This window comes from Pelmatolapia mariae, linkage group LG13, assembly GCF_036321145.2.
Source record: "Pelmatolapia mariae isolate MD_Pm_ZW linkage group LG13, Pm_UMD_F_2, whole genome shotgun sequence".
In the NCBI taxonomy this organism is placed as follows: domain Eukaryota; kingdom Metazoa; phylum Chordata; class Actinopteri; order Cichliformes; family Cichlidae; genus Pelmatolapia; species Pelmatolapia mariae.
In genome coordinates this window covers 15,199,632-15,224,000 of record NC_086238.1, presented here as the reverse complement: position 1 = coordinate 15,224,000, position 24,369 = coordinate 15,199,632, and the positions used below count along the sequence as shown (strand labels likewise).

Genomic DNA, 24,369 nt, shown 5'->3' with positions numbered 1-24,369 from the left:
CTAATCAAATCTGAGAGTTCACTTAATTTTGTCACACAGCACAGTAAATCTGTTATAGGTCTATTCAATAATACATGAAAGATTTGTTTCTAAGTTATTAACTTTAGCGCGCTATGATTTTCCATACTTGAAACTGGGGCGACCAGATGATTTTTTTTAACAAGTTCATGCACACAAACACTTCCGCCACAGCCTTATGGCCCCTCGGGAGACATACGTTTTCTTTTATTGCATGCTCTAAACCAAAAGCCTACAAAATGGATAAAATAATCAGATAATTCTAAGTTGCTTGCTGGTTGTCAAAGTCTTTTATTGAGCACACACTGCCTAAGTTTTGAAATGTCGCACTGTATTCTGTAGTTTTCCTGCTGATGAAGCCATTTACTGTGCTTGTAGATCTTGGTGTATTTCATCCCACAAAATCCTGTGGTAAAACACAGCATAACAAGAAGAAGTAAGTAAGAATGGTCACAAACTAATCAAGTGCCACATATACACTGTTCCACATACCGTCTTATGGCCTTGCTTGCTTTCTCCTTGTTCAGCACTGCGCTGATGTTGTTTTCAAGATCCTTAAAAGACAGCACATCTGACTCTCACATAGTAAACATACATTTGAAATATTTAATACCTGCAATTAAAAAATAAACAAACAAACAAAAAAAGACCACCCTCTCATACCTTGCTAATGGCCCTTAGATGCTCATTTGAGGCTATCAGCTTCATTATTTCAGTCTGGAAACAAACAGAAAAAAGGAAATTTCTTGCTTAACTCTTAACTTTGCTCAGTGTGATTTATAAGTTGAGCTATGCCTTTATAAGCCAGTGTGGAATGAGGCCAAATGTAGCACCTGTTGGTCTCTGATATGTCCTTTAGTAGCTGTGGTTGTAACAGTGGACACCAACTTCTTTTCTAGCTCTTCCTCCAGCTGTTTGATTTGCTTCCAAACATTCATTACTTGAAGCCTCTTGAACTGGATGCTGTCAGAATAGCCAGAGACACTCATAGTATCCTGCAGCCCTGACTGACATGTATCTGTTCAAACACAGATGAGGTGAAAATGAATGCAATGCATAGAGAACTGATAAAAATTGATGCGTACTCATCATGGGCATGAATGCCATGGTAATTTTGGGCTTAATTTCTTTGAACTTCTTTGAATTGTTGTTTACAGATGGGAGATGCTTTACAATCCCACCAGGGTGGCGTGATTGTAAAGCATACATCTTTAATGACTTAAAAAAACAAGAATTTTGTGCAGAAGTTTGGATTTTCTCTAATCTACACAGGGTCAAAAGCACACATACAGACTCAAATATATACAAACATTCACTTAAATCTTTTAATATGTGGTGCTAAAAGTTCTACAATGTCTTTTAACTTGACAAGGTCCATTAACCTCTTGTTAGTGATGATTGACTACAACTGGTAATTTCTGTTTGCCAGCATAAAAAAAATCCTTTGACAGTAGTCAATGGATTGACCAACACTGAGAACAATGAGAAAAAGCACAAGTAATGCAGATGTGGCACCACGTTGTCAAGGTCTGGAAGAAGAGCCAAACTGTCACCCTCAGATGGGAAGAAATTAGGATGTTCAGAGACAACCAAACAACTGCCAAGACTAAAGCTTGTCATAAGCTGGAAAATGCTGGAATACCGTCATTACTATGGATAAGAGGGTGCCCAACAAGAAAGAAGCCTTTGCACCAAAATGAAGTTCTTCAAGCTTGACTAAAATTTGCAGCGGTCCACATGAACACATCAAAAATCTTCTGGAGAAAAGTTTTATGGTCAGAAAAGGCAAAGATTGAGCTATTTGGCCATGGTGACAAGAGGTATGTTTGGAGGAGTAAAGGAGAGGCTTTCAAAGCTAAAAACACGTATCAGCTGCCAAGCTTGGTGGTGGTAGGATCTTGCTCTGGGGCGGATTTACTGCCAGGGGTACTGATACATTAAACAAAGGAATCCAAATTGTTCAACTTCACCTCGAATCAACAGCTAGATGACTGAAACTTGGAGACAACTGAGTGTTCCAACAGGACAATGATCCCAAAGACACATAAAAACTGGTTTTGGAGTGGAAAAAGCAGGTTAACATTAAAACATTCTGGAATGGCATTCCCAAAACGCTGACCTCAACCCTAATTAAAATTTATGGTCTAAAAGCTTCATTAATTAACAGGTCTGAATTACTATGACATTCATAACGATAGTGATCATAACTGCATATGAAGACATCCCTGCTGGGATTAGAAAGTGACCACTGACAGTACAACATTGTTTTTTATGACTGTTGGGACCAAAAAGTGATTATTTGTTCACTCTTAAAGACCACAGATATATCTAAAACTTAGCATGTGGTATAGCAAATTAACTGTTAACTACCGATAAGGTACGAAAAATATATTAAGGTAGTCTTAGGACTTACTTTTCTTGTCACTGTCCTTCGGGTGCATGGCAGCTGAAATGTTCTGTAAGTTATTTTGGACCCTGAGGTTTGAAAGGACAAACACACTTCAACTAAAGAGAATGTACATAAGTACAAGCCTGCTGTTGATACTTTGTTTTGCGGTACCGTTTATTCTCCTCTAGAGCTCTTCTAGCCTCATGCTCCAGCCTGCAAACCTCCTTTTCAGCATCGTCCAACTCGGTTTCGCTTACTTTGAGTGAAGTATTCGGTGACTGAAGCAAGAACAAAACATTAGGACCTAAATTATTTTCCAAAAAAGCAAAAGATGCTTGAGATTAATGCTGCTAGTAGCTTGGCTACTGCTGAAGAACTAAAGGTTTTATCCTTCTCTGTGGGAAGTTTAAATATCTATAATACACTTATCACTGAGACCACAAGAATTTACTGTTTAAAGCTTGGTTAGAAATACATGTAGGCTTTTTTTTTTTTTAAAAAGAAAAGAAACATTAACTGTAGACAAGGGACTGAAAATACCCACAAAATCAAATAAACTCTGTGACAAGCGGCATCTTTGACTCTTTGAACTGTGAGGAAATCTACGAATATCAGCACTGTTGTTTTCCTTTTTTATGTAAAACAATTTCCATTCTTTAAAGGCAAAATGAGCATGAGAATGTATTATATTGTATAGTAACACTATGAATGAATGTCTTTGACACAAAAATGTCTGAATATCACAGTCATTTCTCAGGTCTTATCATTAGTATGTGTGTCTTTGGGCAGTGTTCCTTACCAGGCTGCGTGGCGAGGACTGCAAACTCATCAGGTGGTTGACGTATAAATCATATTCTGTCTGGAAGAGAAAAGAAAGCTTTATTACAGACTGAGTATTATGTTGATTTAAAAAAATGTCCTTGTAGAAAATCCTTCAGAAAAAGATTTTACAAATTGTATGCACTGCAGTTTACTACCATAGAACCACAACCTCCAGGTACACATGTTCTATTAAAATGTCTATTTATGTCTCCAAAAATGTACATTTTCCTATGTTACTATTCACTGTCAAATTATAAACACACAGCATGTTTGATTCCTCAAAAAGGATAATCCAGAGTGCTCATTCCTGTAGTGTTATACTGTTTAATAATAACAAAAAAAGGATTTCAGCTGCATGAAAAGTAAAATTGCGCACTTTGCAAACTGCAGCATGGGAAGTCTTTTTACTGACAGTCTAAGCAAAACTATCATGTGCAAAAGAAACTTGCATGACCCTGAGGCATTCGTTATGAATGAGCAGTAATGGAACCATCGCCCTCTGATGACCTCCTCTCTGATGCATCGCGACCAGGTTCCGGTGGCTGCTCTACTTGTACTTGCTACTCCAGGGACTCACTCTCTCTTGGCTCTAATACATCTGTCGGTACATGCTAAAAATGAGCTGGTGGGTACAGAGGAAATGGAAAAACCTTAATTTCCCTCAGGATGCGTCCAAACACTGGCGAGTCTTCACATACATCATCAAAGACGTCACTGAACACCGCAAGGCGGTCTCTGCTGGGCCAGCTCTGCGCAGACAACTTAATCAACCCCTGCGCACAAGACCACACATACAATATTAGCAGGTTAAAAGTGTGTTAGAGTGTATGCATGTTGAAGTCTGTGCATGTCTTTACCCTGTGTTCAGAGAGCACTTTACGTTTACTATATCGTGCAAAATGCAAAAAAAGAAAGAAAAAAGCAATTACAGACAGTTTATTGATGTCATGGTTTGTGTCACAATCCTCACCTCTTGCAGTTTCCTCGCATGCATTTCAGCAACATTTTTTCCAGCCCAGAGGTCCGGTTTGGCCATGACTTGCCAGCCAAAGCATTTTTTCTTCTCTTGCTGGTCTTGGTTGTTCAGGCTGTCCTGGTCAGAACGGCTCAATGTGAAATGATGATTTAACCCCAGATCAGATGGAGATTTAGGTTTTTTCTGAGAACAAGCTTTCTGCTGGACAGGCAAAGTCCTTGAGGGACGGTAAACTATCTGAGATAGACTTATATGTTCTCTTCTTTCAGGATGTGATGTATGATCTTGTGTGTACCCCAAGACTCTAGGCTCTACTAAAGCAGTGCCAGAAGTGAACTCAGGGGGGAACTCTTTCATTTCATTCTTTTTTGCCTTTGTCTGTATCTGCTGGAGAGATAGTGGGTTTCGACTTTCTTCTTGGCTCTGAGACATCCTCCAAAAAACCGACTTTGTCTCCTCTTGAGGCTGACTCTGGTTCAGGCTGCGAGGCCCCAGATGACCTGAGGAGTAGGCCAGGATATCAGCCTTCTGCCCGGCTTCAGCCGCCAGCAGCAGTCTGTGGATGTCGCTCCCATAGCGCCCAGGCTTTGGCTTCACACTGCTGGACATGGCTGTGAAGGCCAACTTATTGTTGTATAGTTGTTTTAAAGACATACGAGTAATAATGTCTAATTATCTCAAGAGGTGTACAATTTCTTAAAATATTAAAAACATTCGTTATTCTTTCTGGTGAATAGAAATGCACCCAAAAAGGAATTTTCTCTCAAACGAAATCAAAATGACTTAAATTTTATGGTAAATCCAGACACTGCACAAATAATTCAAAGAGAGTTTACGCTTATAGCAAAACTACTAGTGCCTCATATTTAAGCTTTCACGTGATTAATTTATTTACTAAAGATCGTGCTGCAGGATAACAGAATGAAATAAACTCTCATTAATGACCTCACCTGTTAGCTAACTGTAATTTGGACAGGCTCAGGACAGAAAACAAACTTTCTTCATGGCCGCAGCAGTCTGTGCTTCACTCGGTTGCCAAGGTGATCGAAGCGCGTAATGTTTGTGCTGCGTTCAGTGTCCCGATTATAATCGTACCCGTGAGCTTTCAGGCGCTAGACCTCACCTGTACCTGACGAAGAAAACAGCTGGAGTGAGATTGTAGAGTACTCTATGCGTTAAGTAAGTTTGTGTTTATAGATATCCAAACATTAACGCAATTATGGGATCAGCTTACTTATATTCAAAGAAGGAAACTATTAAAAATCATTTACATCTATAAAAAAAACATCGTTTCATTATTTGATAAGAACTCCAGTGCTCTTCAATAAATACTACATATTTTCCTGCACAGAACGAAAAATTAATACAAATCTTTGTGAACTGGGGAAATGTTGTTACTTGTAAAAACTTTATTCAAACTCTTCTCTTCATCTTCAGCTGGTTCTTTGTAATAACTGGGTTATTATGTGCATTAAACACAGGGCCCTGAGGGAGGAGGAGAAAAACAGTGAAACATGGACTCAGGGTTCAAGTCACCAGAACACACAGATGGCAAAATTGAACATAAATAAAAAACTGTAATGTATTTTATTGTACATTAATATGGTTGTGTCATACAACAACGTTTTGCATTCATTTGCATTCTTGTTTTGTCCACTACCTCAACATGTAAAATGTTATCATTAGAGGTTTATTTAATGACTATTCACATATGAAATGCCATAGTCCATCTCTAGTCTGAGCAATGACTTAATTTAAGTAATTTAAGTTCCCTTAGTCAAAATGTAAATTTAAATTGATCATCTCTGTGGGAAGAATGCAGTCAGATTAAATATTGTTCATATTGTTTACTGAGAATTTGTAAAGAAATGTTTTTTAATAGTCAGTAGGCAATGGCGCCAAAAAGATACTACATAATTATATGAAAAAAATATGAAAGTAAGACAGAATTGTACAGTGAGTTATCCTTTTGTCTTTTTACTCCATCAATCCAAATGTGCTTAAACTTTCCCTCCCTCCATAGCACCAGCTGCCAACTGTTTAACACAGTGATGGATCTGTAGTTTTGGGCAGCCATCTTGTGGAAATTCGATTGTTAACATGAATGATAACGGCAGCGGATGAGGCTTTATTGCAAAACTAGTTCAGTCAGCTGCAAGCCTTTCTCGTGCAAGGACAATAACACAACTATACACACTCCCAGAATTCCAAGAGGAGATCTCAGGAACTCATCTTCTTAAAAGAAAAATTTATGACATTCAGATTTTGCCGACTTTCGTATTCTTTTACTACGTTTGTTTGGCCAGCTCAAAGGGCAAAAGTGAGTGAATTAAATATAATAATTATTACAGAGTTACCATAAAGTGTTGATACTGAAATGCTATAGATGCTATAAATGACAAACACTCTACTTTTCATTTTATTTATAGCTGCAAACAAGAGGCCATTTCACAAATTTCCTGAAATTTCTAATAACTCAAAAGTATTAAAAAGTATTCCTTTCTATTCTTTTTTCTTTTTTTTTTAGAACAATTAAAAAGTAGGGTGATGCTACTGACCATTCAGGGGTGATGCATTGTTACTGATCATTGAAACAGGATGCATTAACAGTGAGACCCCCCACCCGGCCCAAGAAAGAAAGGTATGTAGGTAATGAATAAACTGGCACAAAGGTGTATTTTCAGGTATTTATTAAAAGTCATTTGGGCTACTGCTCTTACATTTACAGTTAAGACATTCCTCAGTTATTCTGGGTAACAGTAACATGTCTAGACTGTTTAATTTATCTTAATGTTTACTTTGTACAAAACAAAAAAGGCCAACATTATTTTTCTTTGTATAAAAAATATAAGTTAATTTAAATTTAACTCTAATTAAGAAAATAACAATAGTAATAATAGCAATAATAATAATAATAATAATAATAATAATGATAAGCTAAACATAGTGCAGACAATAGGATATAACTGGTGCTGAAAAGTAGAAGGGACAGTGCAGTGACTTTATCATGTTGTCAGGTGGGGTTGGAGTGGGGAAAAGACAAAGCTTTCTTTCATGCTCGTGCTCTCTCTATGTCTCTCTCACATACACACACATGCGCACGCACACACACACACACACACACACACACACACACACACACACACACACACACACACACACACACACACACACACACACACACAGTCCGAAAGTGCGCGACTGCCATTCAGAGTAGCACCATCAGAGCATACATCTCAGTCTGTACAAACTAAATCCTAGATTGTACACAGTATACACCTATATGCAAAAAGTTTGAATATAAAGTTCGGTTTAGGTGCATGCTAATTGTTGCTCTTGGTTGAAGCTTACTGGAAGCAATTCTGAAAAGTAAGACAGAGCACATCGTGGTAACTGATGGTGCGCTTACCCACGTGCCACCACCGAGCGTCTACAACCAACGAAACATTCATCGAAATGTACATTCACAAAACCGGGGGCTGCAGTATCAGTCGTATAACAAGTTACTGGAGCAATAGTGTCAGTCTCTGAGGGACACTGTCCACTGGAATGACAGTTTCAGACAAATAAATTTGTCTTTTGGAAGATCTCGGAAACTCATCTGAAAGCATCCAAATGTGTGTGTGCCCCACCCCCAACCCCCAGCATGAAGTTGGAGAATCAGTGTAAAAGAGGATGATTGATTTCCTTCAAGGGAAACTTCAGTCACACACCGGCAAACGGTCAAACTACATTCTTGACTTGCAATCCCAGAGATGGACATATTTCACTAGCTTAACAGGTTTGACATTATGGGAAAATATGAAGCAGATGACTGTTTGCTGTTAACTTCAGCCTCTATAAAACGTGCTTATAAAAAAAAAATAAAGAAGATAAAACATCCCAAACTATGCAGTCCACTTCCTACAATCATTCTTTAGTTAACTTGTTGTGCAAAGTAATTGATGATGTGATAGTGGCTTCAAAAATGAGAGAGGAAATTAAGCAGTATGCAGTCTTGGCTTAATATAAACATCTGGAACGGGAACCTTGCTCATTTCTTTTTCCTGATCTCCGTACTACAAACAGTGACTGCTGATCTGGGGTCAGATCCTGTTAATCCGAAGGATGTTGATGTACTGTGCAGCAGGTTTCTACATGCTTGGGGCTAAAAGGCTGTGGGGTCCACTTCAGGAAACATTGTGACTCTCTTGTGACTGTATTCACAAATGTCGGCATTATGTAACTCATCACAGTTCATCCACACTTGTAGCATACACTGCAGGGGATTTCTGCCATCTCCTCGCAGAATAGGCTGTATGTCTTTATTCAAGTACTGCAAAGGATTTTTGCTGAAAAAGTAATAAAAAAAATCTAGTGTCCACCTTTTCAATGAGATGGCATTACACCCCTACATCTGCTCCACACATTCCTTCTGTCTCTGGGAATACCTTGCTGAAGTAGTGCGCATACGGCAAACACAGAAGGCAAACAGTACCGTTTAAAAAAAAGAAAAAAAAAAAAAAAGCCTGAACTGACAACAAGATTTCACATATCCTAGCCTGTGAAAGGTTCAGAATAAGGCCTCTGCAAATACAAGACCATAATGGAATCAGCTCGCATGAAGAAAAATAATAAAATAACATAATACAGCCAAAATAAAGCAACCACGTCCATTCTACCAAGTGAATTCCCAAGCTGAGTGGACGTAGGGCGATGGATTGAAGTCCCTCACCAACAACTGTCTGTCACTCTCTGGGATCGGTGAAACCGTCAGTGTTGACACCTCCGTCACCCGATGAGGTAACTGTGTGTGTGTGTTTTGAAAGTCAAGTCGCCTTTATCTAATCCGTCTCCTGCCAACACAGATTGCGGGTTCATTCCCCTTCAATGGTCTGGGTCCACGGCAGGATTCAGGCTGTGTTCCTTTGGTGAGCAAGCAACCCTCCTTTGTCTGTCAGTTGTCCACCTTAACAGGGCCTGAATCACAAGGCCGGCTGGGCACGATGTCCTCCACCTCTCCCCTTGCTATTTTCTCCCACTGGCCCAGGTTCTCTCTGCAAATACAGACCACCTCGATCAGATGCACAGTGGAAAAGATTTCATTTACAAGTGCAGAGGCATGGCTTTGAGTCTGAAATAAGAGAATTAAGAATCACACCAGTACACAAGATTTTCAAATCATGCAAAAATTGCAAAACTGCAAAACACACACACAAAAAAGGAAGAAGTTGATTTACAAAACAAGACAGTAGCTACAACAGTGGCCAGGCCGCACAATCAGTTCTTGTTGTCATGAAGGTGAGCTCTCCCCCATGTGCTGTGATTGACACAAGAGTGCAAAAAAACCAAAACAAAGCAAAACCTTCCCTTTGCTGCTATTCTATTCAATTAGACAGCCTGATGCAGTTTACACGTCTTTGGCAGATCCCACAACACGCAGCAGGGCTCCACAGGGTCTAGGCCTGTTGCCCACCCGGAGCCCGGTGCTGACGTACAGCTGGGGCTTAAGTATTACACTGCTCACTTTGTTTGCATTCCCCACAGATCAAGGACACATTTTATAAAGCAGCAGAAGGGCAGACGAATGTGCAACACAATCCCGTTCAAAAACCAGAAATAACAACTGTAAATACCTTCTTTACACTCTTATCTATTGTGCACGCAGACATGCCAGACGCACAATGTCACACCACACACAGTGACGCACAAAGTTAGCACACGGTATTCTATATTTATTTTTCATTTAATCCAAATACTTAAAAAAAACCTCATAACAAAAGTGGGGTCAAACATTAATAGCAGAATACGCCATTTTTTGTATTTTTCACTGGAATGCTTAAAAACGTGTGCCTGTGCACATACATCTTATCACCTCTGATCTTACTGGATTAGTACTGTATTAAGGACGGCGCATGCATTACTGGTTATCCTTCAAGCTGCTGTCAGCTCATTTATAAATAAGTATAATAATAAATAAGCATGACAATAATGTGTAGAGCAACATTTGTGCTTAAGACATTTTTCACAAAAATCCATTCACTTAATTTCTTTGTCAACTCTAGCTTTGAATAACTTACTTGCAGGCCTTTAGCAGAGGACCTGATGGAGGAAAAAGCTCAGCAAGTGTTGTGTAACATGGAACTGCAACAGCATTGTAGAATCCCACCTTTAAAAATGAGAAAGCAAATGTAAAATAAACTTAATAACAGTAAAACATGTAGCATATGCTAATATTTGTTGGACAAAGACCCAGTTTTTGCATGTTTGCCTTTGTACACCACCACAGTGGATTTTAAATCAAGTGTGAATGAAGTGCAGACACGTTGCAAAACTGTTTCATAAACTCGTACAGGAATAAAATACATTTTTATATGTAATCCTCCATTTTTAGAGGCTCGTAGTTATTTGGAGAAACTAACATCATTTTAAATACAAGGACTGTTTTTAGTATAGTTTGCAGTCAATGACTGCTTGAAGTCTAGGAGCCATGGACATCATCAAATGCTGTGTTTCCTCCACTGAAATGCTCTGCCTGGCCAGGCCTGTATTCAGTCTTATCTTCAGGAAACTGAAAAGCATGCTCCATTGGACAGAGATCGCTTACTGACTTACCCACTGAGGGATATCCAATTTCTTTGCCTTGAGAAACTTTTGGGCTGCTTTTGCAGCAATCCTGAGGTCATTAGTCATTTGCACAGTGAAGTGCTAGAAAGTATAGCCTCGTACACTTCACAATTCATCCTGCTTTTTCTATCAGCAGCTGGCACGCGAAGGGTTAACTGATGGCACGACCATAGCTGGACGATGGTGATTTTTCGTTTTTATGGGTCGATGATTTATTTTATTTTATTTATTTTATTTTTTTAACAACGGTATAAACAATAAAAGATGGTGGATTGGCCAGATGCTGGCAGATGTGTAAAAATAACTAAGTTGTTTCGTGGTGACCAATGTTCCCTCTAATTTTTCATGTGTCTGAGCGAACACACAAACTCCCTGAGCGATCCCTTGGACCACTGTGAGCAACATCAGACGTGTGCACTGTGGTCACACCAGCATCGAATCCATCCAAGTTACATGGTTTATTAAAATAATCAAATTACAGAATTTACATTTATGCTAGACTACTTTTAATTAACTGCTTTAGCCCACTTACAATGAAAATTAAAAAAAATCTAGTCATTGACCTGTGTAGTATGTTAACACTATTGGAAGTAAAAATAACTTGAACTCCAATTTTGAAAACACAACTTTCTATTTTGTTTTTTTTTTAAATAAAGCTCTGACTTGTATTATGAGTCTGTGGTCTGGGAGAGAGTCCTGTAACTCTCTGTCTGCAAAATACAGTATATAATGACCAATGTTGGGCAATTAATTATATAGTTACTTCTTCAAAAAAGTTACTGAGTTTTGCAAACAACAACGTTTTTTGCAGCTGTTTACCTAAAAATGCAGCCAAGGCGGGTTTTTTTTAAATAAACATTTCAAACTATTTACAGAACAATCAGGTGTTCTGCATCAGATTTGATGCCACACAAATTATTTGTGCCACTCCAAAAAATAATTTCTGTCCACTATGAGATAAAGGAGAACAGCCTGATACCTGCAGGCCTGACAACAGGAGATGTATCACTCCTGTAACACCTGTAACATTCAGTAGTCGCCTCATTGTTCTGACACACATAAAAAACTACTGACTACACTTCACACTAACTACACAAGATTTGCGCTAAACGTCGCAAATCTCTCACATCTCAAAACACCGCTGTCACTCCTAAAACTTCCCCCTCCCTACACAACTGTTGCCATATCATTTTTTGATTGGTCGACATGGTACTTTTTTGGACCAATAGGAAAGGGTGGAGTTTTTTTTGGTTTTGTTTTTGCTCACAGGCTCAGAGTGCTTTCGAGCGCTTTCCTTATAAAACGCCATTTTTACCGTTTCTTCCCGCAGTAAATATAAACAACGATAGTATTCAGGAAGAAAACCAAACATTGCAGATATTTTTATCATAACTCTGGTTTTACGTAGCCTATCAACACAATTTAAAAAACTGGTATAAAGTCCACACTTTTTCCGTCAATTGTTCCGTCTGTCCTGCTCACATCTCCACTTTGTCATTAACGTGGCTTCACTCCACATCAGCCACGCCGCTTTGCTAGCTAAAACACCGGTGTCGGCACATAAGGACACTGTCATAGCCTGTCAACGACGTTGATTAGCTGCGTATATACGAATGTGAATCGCATTATTGGCTGGACTATGGGATAAGGTGGCATCGTTCTAATCCCATATGGGAGCAGCCAGTCACTTACTGACTCACACTGCAAAACAGAATTGTTAAAGTTTTAATTTTTATTTCAATTCAGGTTAGATTTTTTTTTGTGCGCAACGCAGATTTTCTTTGCGCAGAGACCATGCCAGCAGTGCGCAATTGCGCACGCGCGCAGCTTAGAGGGAACATTGGTGGTGACTATGGCAGAGCTTCCACAGAGGCCAGCAGGTGGATGAGGGAAAGGGGAGGCAGGACGAGGAGAGACCCGAGGTGGCCGCAGTTCAGTGTCAGGTGAACTGAACTTCAAGTAAGAAGTTATGACCTGCAGTCTATCTGGGTCAGATATAAACCAAGTTTAGTTGTAGTTTATTTTCGTTGTGCTGACTTTTTACAGTCAGTTACAATAACTCGTACTGCGTACTAGCTAGCATGACGGAGTTTCTATACAGCTGGGTCGGTGCTATGATGTTACTGATAGTGAACTTTATTTTATTCATAAGGTTAGTTAGTAGAGTTGCCAACCCTCCCGTAAAAAATGGAATCGTCCCTCATTCAGAGAAAATATTACGCGTTTCGTATTGAGGTGAGAAGGAACACAGTTTGTCCCGGACTTCAGCTAGGATGGAAAAAGACACAAAGCTGGATTTATTCTGTCTTTACGCTGCACAGCTGCCTCTTCTTCTCTCATTCTCTCCCCCTCCCTCTCCTGTTGCTACTTCAATCATGAAACTGATCAATGATCAGCTGATTGGCTTTTCTGACGCAAGTCCGTCTCTCTTGTTTATCTCCCACTTTGCGCCAGAAAGAGGAAACCAGCGGACGTGGCGTTAAACAACAGCAGCACGTTTAAGCTTGATCAGCTGTTGTTAGAATTTATTTAATATTAATTTCTAGTATCAGCTGATGTTTGCTGGAGCCACAGCCGTAAAAGCTTCTGGTCATGATATCGGTTTGGTTATCTGGTGAGAGGGAAACATGAAGATGAAACCAGGAGATGTCCTTACTGAATCATCAGAGCTGAACAGGTGATGGAGAAACAGGTTTACCTTTTAGGTGACATGAATGAGTTGAAGGGAAGTTATGAACTGTTTCTGAGAGACAAATAACACCAGGATCCTTTTCTATGTAGCTGACAGCTGGTAACTGCAGGGGCGGGTCTAGCAAAGTTTTGCCAGGGGGGCCAGGTAGGTCATTAACAGGGAAAGGGGGGCACAAAGAAATACTTTTCTTTCTTATTCTCATTAAAAATGTCTAGCTTTTATTAAATGATTATCTGAATCTTACAACCAAAGTTTTTATCTGATGTAAAATGTATAGAAATCATGCATATACCAACAAGACAGTGTACATCACTGTCACAACAGCATCTGTTTTCATTCAAAGGCTTTATGGCTTTTCCTATAATACCCGGTGGGTCTCTAGTCAAAATGCCCGGGCTGTTTTTTTTGTCCCAGTCCAGCCCTGGCCACGACACGCAGTGAATTAATCTGAGAAGGTGCATTAAAAAATAAATGGCCGATCAAACCAGAAAGCTTTAATGAGCAGCTGGGTTTGTCTCGCATTAACTGCCTGGACACAGAGGACATCGAAATGCAGCTGATTGAACTGAAAAACTCGACTCTGTGGGGGTCAAAGTTTGCAGAACTACAGAGGCAGCTGGAATCCACAGTTGTGCGTGTTCATGGAGTTTGCATTTTCACCTGCTGGACATCACTACCTGACAAGTTTAACTGTCTTCAGAACATTGCAGAGGCCTTATTGACAGTATTTGGCTCTACATATCTGTGTGAGCAGATTTTCTCTCACATGAGTGTCCTCAGGTAGCCGTCTGAACGCTGGACACTCACGCTTGTATCTCTGTATTAACAAACATGCCATATTGGCCCAGTTTATTTTTCTTATCATTGTTGTGAGGAGACCATAAATAGCATTTGCATTTTCTGTTGTACAGTTCATTTGCTGTTATGGACTTCTTTTTATGGATAAAAAGTGTCTTTTTTTTTGTTTCAAAATAGCTGATAACTATTCGCTGATAGCTGCCAACATCTGCAAACAAATATAATTCTATAAAGTAGTTCTATATAGTGTGTAACTGTTAATATAGAGTGTTTTTAAATTTATTGCTAATGCAATTATATGGCACATTGACTTCTGAGGAAATTTTAGATGGCACTCATCATCAGAAAGGTTGCCGACCCCTGGAATGATTCTATACCATGTTTAACTGAAGAGTTAGTCTGCTTTGGATCATGAGATTTCACTCCTTCTTCATATTTTCTGTTCCCATCATTCTGGTGCAAGTTCATCTTGGGTATCTCTTGACTGTAGACTTTAAAAAAGACAGACCCACCTACCTGAGAGTGTTAATCTTGTTAGATGTTATTAACTTGTTTCTCTAAACCATGGAAATAATTCTGCAATCATCCACTTTAGTTGTTGTTTCTGGTCTTTCAGGTTTTTTGGATTTGCTGATCCCTCCAAACTATTTTTTCTTTTTAAGAATGAACCAGATTTTTGATTTGGCTAAATTTTTTTTGTCTTGTTTTGTTTTTTCAGTCTAATGATGGTGTCCCTCACCTGCAATGACATCTCTTTAGACTTTATATTTCAAACTATAGTGAAAAGCCAAAAAATGCAAATTCAGCTGCAGATATTGTGGCCATGAAACTCAGTCAGTTTACAGAGGCCATGAATTTATTGGAGACTGTTTATAAAAATGGTTGTAATTGCTAAATAGTTATTGCAAAAGGTTTCTAAAGCTCCTTGAATGAAAGCTTAAAGTCTACACTTCAATCAACTATTTATTGTTTGATTTAAAATCCACTGCTGTGGTGTACAGAAGCAAAACTTCAAAAGCTTTTTCTGTTTTGATTCAACAATTCCTACGCTGTTCTTTTAAAATATATTTCCCATCAGAAGGCCGAACATTCATTAAATATTTAAAGCAGTTAAAACACATGAGTAAATGTCTTGGTCTTACTTGGCCTTGGGGAACCTCGTCCTTCTTGTCTCTGTCCATCATAGGGATCGGCTGGATCCCAATCTTCTTCATCTCATCTCCCTGTGGAGGAACAAAATAACAAGATAACTTAGCTTTTATTTTTGCACACTGTGGTTAAGTCTCCTGACCACTAGACAACACGATGTTGTGCCTTACAAATCGTAAGTTGAAGCAGCATTTACGAGCAATAATAGAGGCCAGACTGTTACACTGGAGGCATAATCATGACACTGAAACTGTTTAAAGTCTAACAGTATCCCACTGTACCTCAGCCCAAAACTCAGCATAGATGTCGTTGGCTGTGAGTCGTGTGATTTGCCACTGCTTGGTAACAGAACACAGGTCACATGCTGTCATCATCAGACCAATCACACGGTCCCTGGAGGGGAGCAAAGCCTTGTTATATCCATGCGGGGGGGGGGGGGAGAACTCAATGTGCTGTTTATGTGCGCCAGGTCTAACATTTCACAGCGTGATGCTGATGAGACCTGGTGTGGTCCTGACCTGACCTGTGCCCCAGTGTGAGTCGTAGCCTGACCTGTGGGAATGGTTGTTCAAATCCAGCGCACATGAGGTCAGCAGCTCCGACAGCTGCTGGTGGTTGTTGAAGTAGAGGGCGAGATCTGTGGCGATGATGGCCTTTCGAATGATCTCCAGCACCTGCTCGTACTCGCTGGAAGTCAGGTTGGAGAAAATATTGTGCCCTTCCAGCTATGAGAAACAAAGAGATCAATAAAAAAGCAAAAGCTCCACTTATGAGGCATTCAGCTAGACTACAACATGTTGCAAACATAAGTTCATCACAGGGCTACAGCCCAAACTAGCAGATCCTGCATGTTACAAAAGACACCTTCTAAGATGCTAAATCGAACTAAGTCATATGCTCCTTTGAATGCATATGTAACTGACAGTTCGTATAAGGATTAGTTTTCTAAAATAGTAAAATATTTTTTGTTTGTTCTAAGCTGATGACATTGTTGCAGAACCAGATGGAACATTTTTTATGGGTAGTTTTTAAATTGTGATCCTTTTTCTGTTTTGCTGATCAAGTTATTTTCATTTCTTTGTCCAGTGAAGTATACTATTTAGGCTACAGTCACACTAGGGGAAACGGTGCCTGGAAACCGTAGCACGACCAAAATTATTGCAACCATGTGCAATGAACTCTTGTTCCCTTTGACCTGCCTCGAAGACGGACACGAGATCTCGCAGTCAGTAGCCCTCTTCAAGGTGACTCGTATCCATCAAGAAGTCGATAAAACGGGAATAAGACGGAGTCAGTCTGCTGTCATTCTGCTGTCTTACGAATGGGCTCACGCTGGTGATCTCATGCAATCTGTTTGGGATAATTTGGCTATTAGCTGTCATCTGGAGACCGGTTAAATCCACAGATGTGTCACAGACAAGTTGTTGGCGCATACTGACTACGATTTATTGCAGCGTCTTGGCAATTTGTCCACATTAATAAATTAGGAGGCAATTATTTATATCTGTTTGCAGTCAGCCCGAAATGGAGCACAGTTGTTTGCCTCCCACCAGGCAATGTGTGCACTCACCTTGTGATCAAACATGGTTGCCCAGAGGATAAGAGTGTAATGGTAGTTACACTCAAGCTGTGCAACTACCTTTGAAACTACTTGAAACTGGTTGCAGAATTTGAAACTAATTCATTGCAATCACTTGGCAACCACTGATCTTTTTTCCTAGTCACTGTGAGGTGCTATCATATTTTTACTCTAGTGTGACTGAGCCATTGAGTAATAGGTTCATTATTTCCTATTAAACACTTGTGGAAATAAGATTAAGTAGGGTTAACATGTTGATTTTCAAGGTACCCTAAATTCTGTATTGTGGATCTCTACCTGCAAGATAGAAACAGTCTGAGAGAAGTGGTGCTGCTCCATGGTGGAGGTTGAGTACAGAGCAGCCAGTGGATGGTCAAACTTCTGGAGGTAGGCATTGCTATACCCCCGATGGTCCAGATCATGGCAAAGACAGGCTATTAGCAAACCCTTCTTCTGTAAAATGGTGGGCAAATAAAAACACATTTTCTTGAAAGCACACAGTGACAGCAGATGTTGATCTTGTTTCCAGTTATTTTCCTAGCAGACCCAACAAGAAGCAAACCTCTAGCTCTGTGAAGATCCCAGAGGTTTTCTGTAGGATGGCGTACATACAGTGTGCCACCGTCACTGCGTGCTTCCAGTTGTGGTAGGGCACACGGCGGTAGTTCTTCTTTACGGACATGGTGAACCGGCACAGCTTCTCCAGCTCAAAGCTGTATTAACGGGAAAAAAGGGAAAGAAACTGGTAGTGGATGTTTGTTTATTTACTTTTTATTCCATTCAGTTTCTTGTTGTTTGAGTCGTAGTCTTGTGTAAACAATATTGCTGACGCTACCTGGTCTTTCCACAGGAGTTATGAACCATGTAGATAAAAATGGCAGGCCAGATCTCCTCAAAGGGACTGATGTCAAAGTAGAACCTGGAGGAGGGAGCAAAAGGTTTAAATTAACATGATCAGCAGATCTGGGAAAAGGAGACAACATGCAGATTAAGGGACTTCTGAGATCTGAGAGTTTTAAACTGACAGGTTGACATGTATAGGACACGGTCCTTCTTGCACTGTGTTTGTGTTTGCACTCTTCTTGCAGGGCGACACAGTCCAGGTCTGCGTTGTGTCACTGTGCCTTTCACAGACATGTGGCTGTACACTCATGTCTACTACACTCAAGGTCAAAACATGAAAATGAGTTCCCTAGAAGGCCGCCAGAGGAGGCACTCACATTTCAATCTCTTTATAAATAGGTGCAGGGAGGTTGAGCTGGGTGAGGGTCTTCCATTCTTCTGATGTGCAGATGCTGTGATAAGACAGTTTCTCCATCGTCACTCTGTAAATGCATTCAGAGTGTCGGATCCTGTGGTACATCTGCAGGGAAATCACAGATCTGGAATAAGTCTTTAAAATGCCAAGTGAGAACTTGAACACTGCTATAAATACCACAGAAATGTTGTTTATAATATCAATGTAAAATTCTATCAGTGGCTCCGGTGAAAGTTAAAGTTGTAGTTGTAGTGTACGCCTCCAAATAGCATCTCCACATCTGGTTTGCATCCCTGTCCTCAAGCTAGATGTTCATGTAAAGGCACCAGGCATCACACCTTCAACCGTAAATCACTTTGAGTCAGAAGCAGGCCAAAGTTAGTTTCCTAGAGACACGAGGCATAAATTACAACTAAACATAAATCCTGTCACTGGACGGATGCAGACCGCGCGTCTTAAAATATTAACATCTCGCATCAATTTTAAAAGCGAGTTTGTGACGCTGCTCATGCGTAAGTTTGTCGCAAGCGATGACAGTGAGTCAGGCCCCACAGGAGGACACACTCTGACAGACAGGCCACACAATGCAGGCTTTGAGAGTTAGCATGATTCATGAAATGTTTGTGTTACATGTAAGGGATAATCACCCGGTGATTATGCATTTTTACAGCACTGCACACTTTAAATAGAAACTGCACTTTATTCGTTTTAGACTGTGATTTTTGGTTGACGATGAAGCCGTCACGTCAAAGTTGGAGTTATATCAAAATAAGATGGTTAAAATTGAGCACTCGTGGCCTGGAGGTATGCCATATATACAATGTTCTTATAATGTATGTAGATTGCAAAGTGTGTGCAGGAAGATATCAAGTCAGTGGGGTACGCATTTGCAGTTAGACAACACCAGTTAGTCTTTTAAGAAGTGTAAGACTAATTTGGTGTACTCACATTTGCACAGTGTAAGGCCAGAGCACAAAAGACAGCAAACATCTTAAAGTTGTTCTCATCTGTTTTAGTGAAGGCACTTCCGCTTAACTTGTTCACCATCTGCACCACACCTATAACGGTCCCCCTGCTCACAATGGGCATGCACAGAATGTTCCGCGTGGTGTAGCCAGTTTTCAGGTCCACCTCTCTGTTCAAAAAGACATACGGTTATGTTGATTTTGTCAGCTTATCTTGTGACTCATACATTGTAGCATGTTTGTGTTTTAACTGCTTTTGCAGACTGAAAGGCTCCATTACAAGTAGTAGTATCTTAGCGCTGGTGTTATGCATACACCTGAATAAGCAAAAGTAACTGAAGCAGAACTCTTAAGCACATAGCCATAGCTGGATTTAAATAAGATATTTATTTAATGTAAAAGTAAGTAAAAATGGCTTATAGAGCCTGTTTTACCTGTTGAACCGTGGGTCTGCATAGGCATCTGGGATATTTAAGACTTCCCCTGTCCGAGCCACTTGGCCAGCTATTCCCTTGTCTATAGAAAACCTACACACAAAGACAAGGAGAGAGATAATCTGCATTTAAAGTCAGTAATAAATCACCAATACAGAAATTAATTTAGGATATTTGCAGTCCAAATTGTAAACGATTGCAGATTTGAGAACTACAAAAAATCTGTGGCAGTAATACACAATGTGTTACTGAACATGCCAAAAATAATTGAAATAGCTTTAATTTTTTTTATGTGATTTCACTGTGTATTTATTTACTAATTTCTTTTCCTATTTACTGTTTTATTCATTAAAATAAATGTTAAAATAATTGAAAATTTAAATAAGACAAGTATTAAGAATTGTAAAAAGATACAGGTATAAAAATGTTATTTAAAAATGAAAAACAATTGGAAAATAAAATAAATATGCAAACAAATACATATATAAATACATACATAAAATGAAAAAATAAGCTATATGAATAAATATAGGTATATGAAGTTCAAAACTTAAAGATGAAAATTCAAACAATTCTGCTTTTAACAGAATATGAACTCGTTTATGTAATTAATGTTTCTTCTTTATTTTTTAATTTAGCAGTTTAGATCCTGCAAAATAATACTCTATTATGCCATTGCTATTTTTCTACTGCATATACTATTTATTACTTTAGCAGATTTTATCACAGGAGGCGAGTAGAAAATGTTAAAGGTGCCCTCTGAACATAGGATCAAAAAGTGAGACATGTCTAAAAATAATAAAATCATCACACTAAAACAAAAAATAAATATTAAAAAAAAAAAAAAAGTGTACATACCTAATTTCTTTGGTTTTCCTAAAGACAGGTTTGCCTTCTTTCTCTTCCCCAATGTCGAACAGGTCAGAGTATAGTTCTTTGTTATTGTGATCTACCTGGAAGAGTGCACACCTGTCTGCATTCACCAGGTTTTTTGCATATATCTGTAAAAAACAAAAAAACATCAGGGACAGAATCTTATTAACAACACTGGGAGTTTGAAGGGACTGACAAGAACTTGGGAGCTACATCTATCACCTGTACTTTAATCAAAGCAGATAAAACACTGCTGGTTTAAGTGATTCTGGACTGAACAGTTAAATGAGGAGAATTATAAAAAGCAAAAACTACAAGTCATCCCCTCTTATTTTAGTGCTCGAACCAGATGACTTGAGTTTAGACCACAGTCACAAGGCAACCAAAAACATACAAAAAAAGAAGCAGGTTTTAGTAAAAGAAGCAGGAAAACCACATTTTACACTTGCCTGTTTTAGATGTACAAAGTACCGTATTGTTTTGGACTGAGCCAAGTCAATACATTTATTTAGTTATGTTTACTATGTATCTAAAAATAATGTAACCACTTAATTAGTTAAGAATAATCATTATGAGCACGCTGCTATTTTTAGAAAGTAATAGGAGTGAATCTGTGTTACTTTTTAACAGACATAATTTAACACACACTCCCAGGATGTGTAGCCTTGAGGACAATGTGAATGAACACGTACTTGCAGAAATCACACTCACCATAATATGTTCAAGTAGAGAATCTATTGCCACAATGTTATCAAAGTATGTTCTGTGCGAAAAGAAGAAATGGCGCATTGAGATGTTTGACAAATGGGAAGCTCTGATGACGTTCACATTCAAGACATGAAAGCTAGGTTGCCTAAAATGTAGTAATCTCTTTTATCGTGTGGGCTACAAGTTTTATGTTATCACAGCCGTGCCGTGAGGACAAGATACTTATTAGACCAAACAATATTCACTTTGTGTATCAGTTATTTAGTGTTAGGGAAACTGTAACAGGAGCAGCTCTTACTTTGACACGTCTAGTAGGAAGTCGTTGAGCTCAGTCTGTTTGGCGAGGCCTCTGCACACCTAGCAACAAGGAAAAAGACGTCACGAGTGAGTACACAAACGTATCAAAAATTTCCCAGAGAATAGTGAGCAGCTAACCCAGGAGTGCAGCGCTGCACTGCTCACACAGGCTCAGAGTTCCATTGTGGCCAGAGCTGCAGTGGGACGCTACTTCTCTGAGGTGTTATGCTATCTGTTCATATAAAAACAGGACTGGGGCATAATGACGTCCCTGGGGAGCTATTTGTTGAAACTACGGCTCAGTTGATTGGACTGGGCTCGGTGACAACTCAGTTCTTGTACACAGTGGATTTAACCATTAAAAACACAGGTGCAGAACCAGAACAAACAAAATCATTTGAGAACACATAGTAATAAGTGGAGCAGGTAGGATTCGCCTTTTCCCCTGACAAGTCTTCAGTGAGTTACTGTATACTGTATCTGTTACACACTCAGTTTTCAATTCTGCTTCTGCAGAGGTTTGCTCACCTGCACTTGATGAATAGCAACTGATGCCCATGCTAAATTAGCTGTAGCAACCTGGAAAAGAAAGCAAGGCTTAGCTCCAAAGAACTGCAGTACAAATACTATTGCAATTTACACATTAAGTCACACTGTGCAGGTTTAATCTGTACTTATCACATTTTCTCACTACGACACAATCTCAACGTAATTATCCGTTCTGCACATCAGGCAGTCTCATAATCACAGAAGAGCTAGTTACCCCACAAACTCAGCGCAACTCTGGGAACTCAGACTCAGACTTGCACCTTCAGTGTTTTGCAGTAGTTTACACTGTACATTAATTCAATTTGGCAAACCACTAAACACAATAGAACAATTAAAAACTAAAAAATGCCAAAAAAAGAGCGTTATTAATGTGTAATAAGCAAATAGCTACCTGTTGAGCCACTTTAAAGTAGGTAAAAACAAACTGATGCAGGTTTAAACTATGCTGACTTTTACAAGCTGTTCACATATCGATTATATCTACATGATGATCAGAAATGAAAAGAGCATTTTAAATGCTCTGCATTTTAAATTTGATTCTTTAAAGCTTATGCACCCTGCCTACACCTGCTTCAACATTCTCTATATGTAAAGCCATTTTCCAGCTCAATGCACTGTTGTTCACAGAAAGCTTTTCATCTGGAGACAGATATACCCCTTTATATATTTTCCACAGTAAAAATGAAGCCCACAAAGCTAACAGAGATCTCAAACAGATCCAGATTAAGGGTAATACCAGGCTAACTGTAGTTCTGTGAGCCTTGCTTCAGCCTCCCACTCTTGGTGTGTTTTGTCTGGGTCAGACTGACCTCCTGGTGGCTGAGGTTGAAGGGCTCCTTGCCCCAGTGCCGGTGAAGCTCCACGATGGCAATGAGGTCCCCGATGGCAGTGACGATGGGGAGGCACAGGACAGAGTGAACATGGATCCCTGAGTCCTGCCCTGTGCCGTCGGGGAATCTCTCGTCCTGCAACACAAAGACCAGCGAAGAACATTATCACCTGAAGTGCACAGGGCGTATTAACTGATGAAGATTACAAAGAAACTCCTGTTTCTAAATCTGTTGCTATGAACAGTATGCCACATGTGTCTCATGCGCTTGTTTTCTTAAGAATTTCACTTTGACACACACTCACAGAGACACACAGACACACACCTTATAATAAAGTTAAGGCTTCTTTAAAGCTGAACCTGATTTGTTTTGACTTTTTAAACTTGAAGAGTTTCCGCTACAGTGTGCCTGTGCTGATATTTCCCTGAATTCTGAAGCTTCTTCTTACGCCTCCTTTGAAATCTGCTCCCGTTCAAAGTGTGAAGTGTAAATCAAAAGAGGGATCATTTATTATGTGTAACTAAATGAAAATACTGGCAAAAGCATAACTGGATAACAAACTAAATGGCCCAATACATAAATACTCATCATTTGCCTAATGAAGCAGAAATATTGAAGGAAATGAGAAAAGAAAATGACAACAAATGAGGGAAAATAAACGGAGGCAACACAAAAGAAACATTTACAAAAATTGTGCTAGACTAATTAAACATATTAAAAAAGGAGAATTAATGCAAAAGTACATTCACACAACAGCAACATCCAAATAAATATCAATTTAAGTCCCATCATAATAATTAGTTAAAGAATGCCTACAATATTTTTAATATATTTGATCACTTAACAAAATATTAATTCATTAATTAGTATTGACTAATTTACCTTTTGTTTCATATATTTACTCCTATTATAATTATTTTTTAATATCTTTAGTTTGACAGTGTTGAGCACATTAACCCAATGAGAGCAATAAGAAAGAATTATTTCATTATATGTTTATAGCTACATAAAGTAGTCAAACACTAGATGCACTGAAATGTTACACTGTTGATGGATGACAGCCACACATACCCCCATGACGTCCTCTACTAGCAGTGTTTTGCGAGTCTTGGCAACATGAGCGGCAATGGTTGTCCCAAATGCGATGGGGCCAGAGGGGATGAGGGATGGAGGGCCATCCTTGGCCGCCGTTGGAGTGAATAAACATAAACTCTGTTGAGAAGAACAGACAAGAACAGGAAGTGAAGCACAACTGGAGAAAAAAGGAACATATACACAGAGATGCATCAGTAAAAAAAAAAAAAAAGTCAGCACTCACATTGTTGCATTCTCCCAAGAAGTAAAGTGCAAATCCATCAGCTTTAGTTGCTGCAGGAAAAAAAAATAAAAATGAGACACAGATGTGTAGAGCAAGTGACTAAAATAC

General features: G+C 39.2%; 2 protein-coding genes across 6 annotated transcripts in view; both read right to left on the bottom strand.

The window, feature by feature from the left end:
• Positions 1 to 344: 344 nt before the first annotated feature.
• Positions 345 to 4,814, bottom strand: LOC134640430 (uncharacterized protein C6orf118-like). Its single transcript, XM_063492227.1, has 10 exons — positions 4,501 to 4,814; positions 4,200 to 4,335; positions 3,880 to 4,002; positions 3,207 to 3,266; positions 2,579 to 2,685; positions 2,432 to 2,493; positions 852 to 1,036; positions 682 to 735; positions 511 to 572; positions 345 to 424 (listed from the first exon to the last, which is right to left on the bottom strand). Exons 1-10 carry the CDS (start codon positions 4,812 to 4,814, stop codon positions 382 to 384), a joined length of 1,146 nt encoding a protein of 381 aa, XP_063348297.1. The 3' UTR covers positions 345 to 381.
• Positions 4,815 to 6,891: 2,077 nt separating this feature from the next.
• The window catches only part of pde10a (phosphodiesterase 10A), a 62,399-nt gene continuing 44,921 nt past the window's right edge, over positions 6,892 to 24,369 (bottom strand). For all 5 annotated transcript variants that reach the window (XM_063491251.2, XM_063491253.1, XM_063491252.1 and 2 more), the window contains 18 exons: positions 24,262 to 24,311; positions 24,015 to 24,155; positions 22,923 to 23,078; positions 22,093 to 22,143; positions 21,566 to 21,624; positions 21,271 to 21,322; positions 20,545 to 20,687; positions 19,687 to 19,779; positions 19,236 to 19,422; positions 18,250 to 18,392; positions 17,865 to 17,948; positions 17,592 to 17,742; positions 17,327 to 17,482; positions 16,003 to 16,175; positions 15,732 to 15,843; positions 15,444 to 15,524; positions 10,265 to 10,353; positions 6,892 to 9,241 (listed from right to left, as the gene is read on the bottom strand). In XM_063491251.2, the coding sequence (XP_063347321.1) occupies positions 9,142 to 9,241; positions 10,265 to 10,353; positions 15,444 to 15,524; positions 15,732 to 15,843; positions 16,003 to 16,175; positions 17,327 to 17,482; positions 17,592 to 17,742; positions 17,865 to 17,948; positions 18,250 to 18,392; positions 19,236 to 19,422; positions 19,687 to 19,779; positions 20,545 to 20,687; positions 21,271 to 21,322; positions 21,566 to 21,624; positions 22,093 to 22,143; positions 22,923 to 23,078; positions 24,015 to 24,155; positions 24,262 to 24,311 (2,021 nt within the window). In that variant the 3' untranslated portion in view covers positions 6,892 to 9,141. The remainder of the gene's footprint in view (positions 9,242 to 10,264; positions 10,354 to 15,443; positions 15,525 to 15,731; positions 15,844 to 16,002; positions 16,176 to 17,326; positions 17,483 to 17,591; positions 17,743 to 17,864; positions 17,949 to 18,249; positions 18,393 to 19,235; positions 19,423 to 19,686; positions 19,780 to 20,544; positions 20,688 to 21,270; positions 21,323 to 21,565; positions 21,625 to 22,092; positions 22,144 to 22,922; positions 23,079 to 24,014; positions 24,156 to 24,261; positions 24,312 to 24,369) is intronic.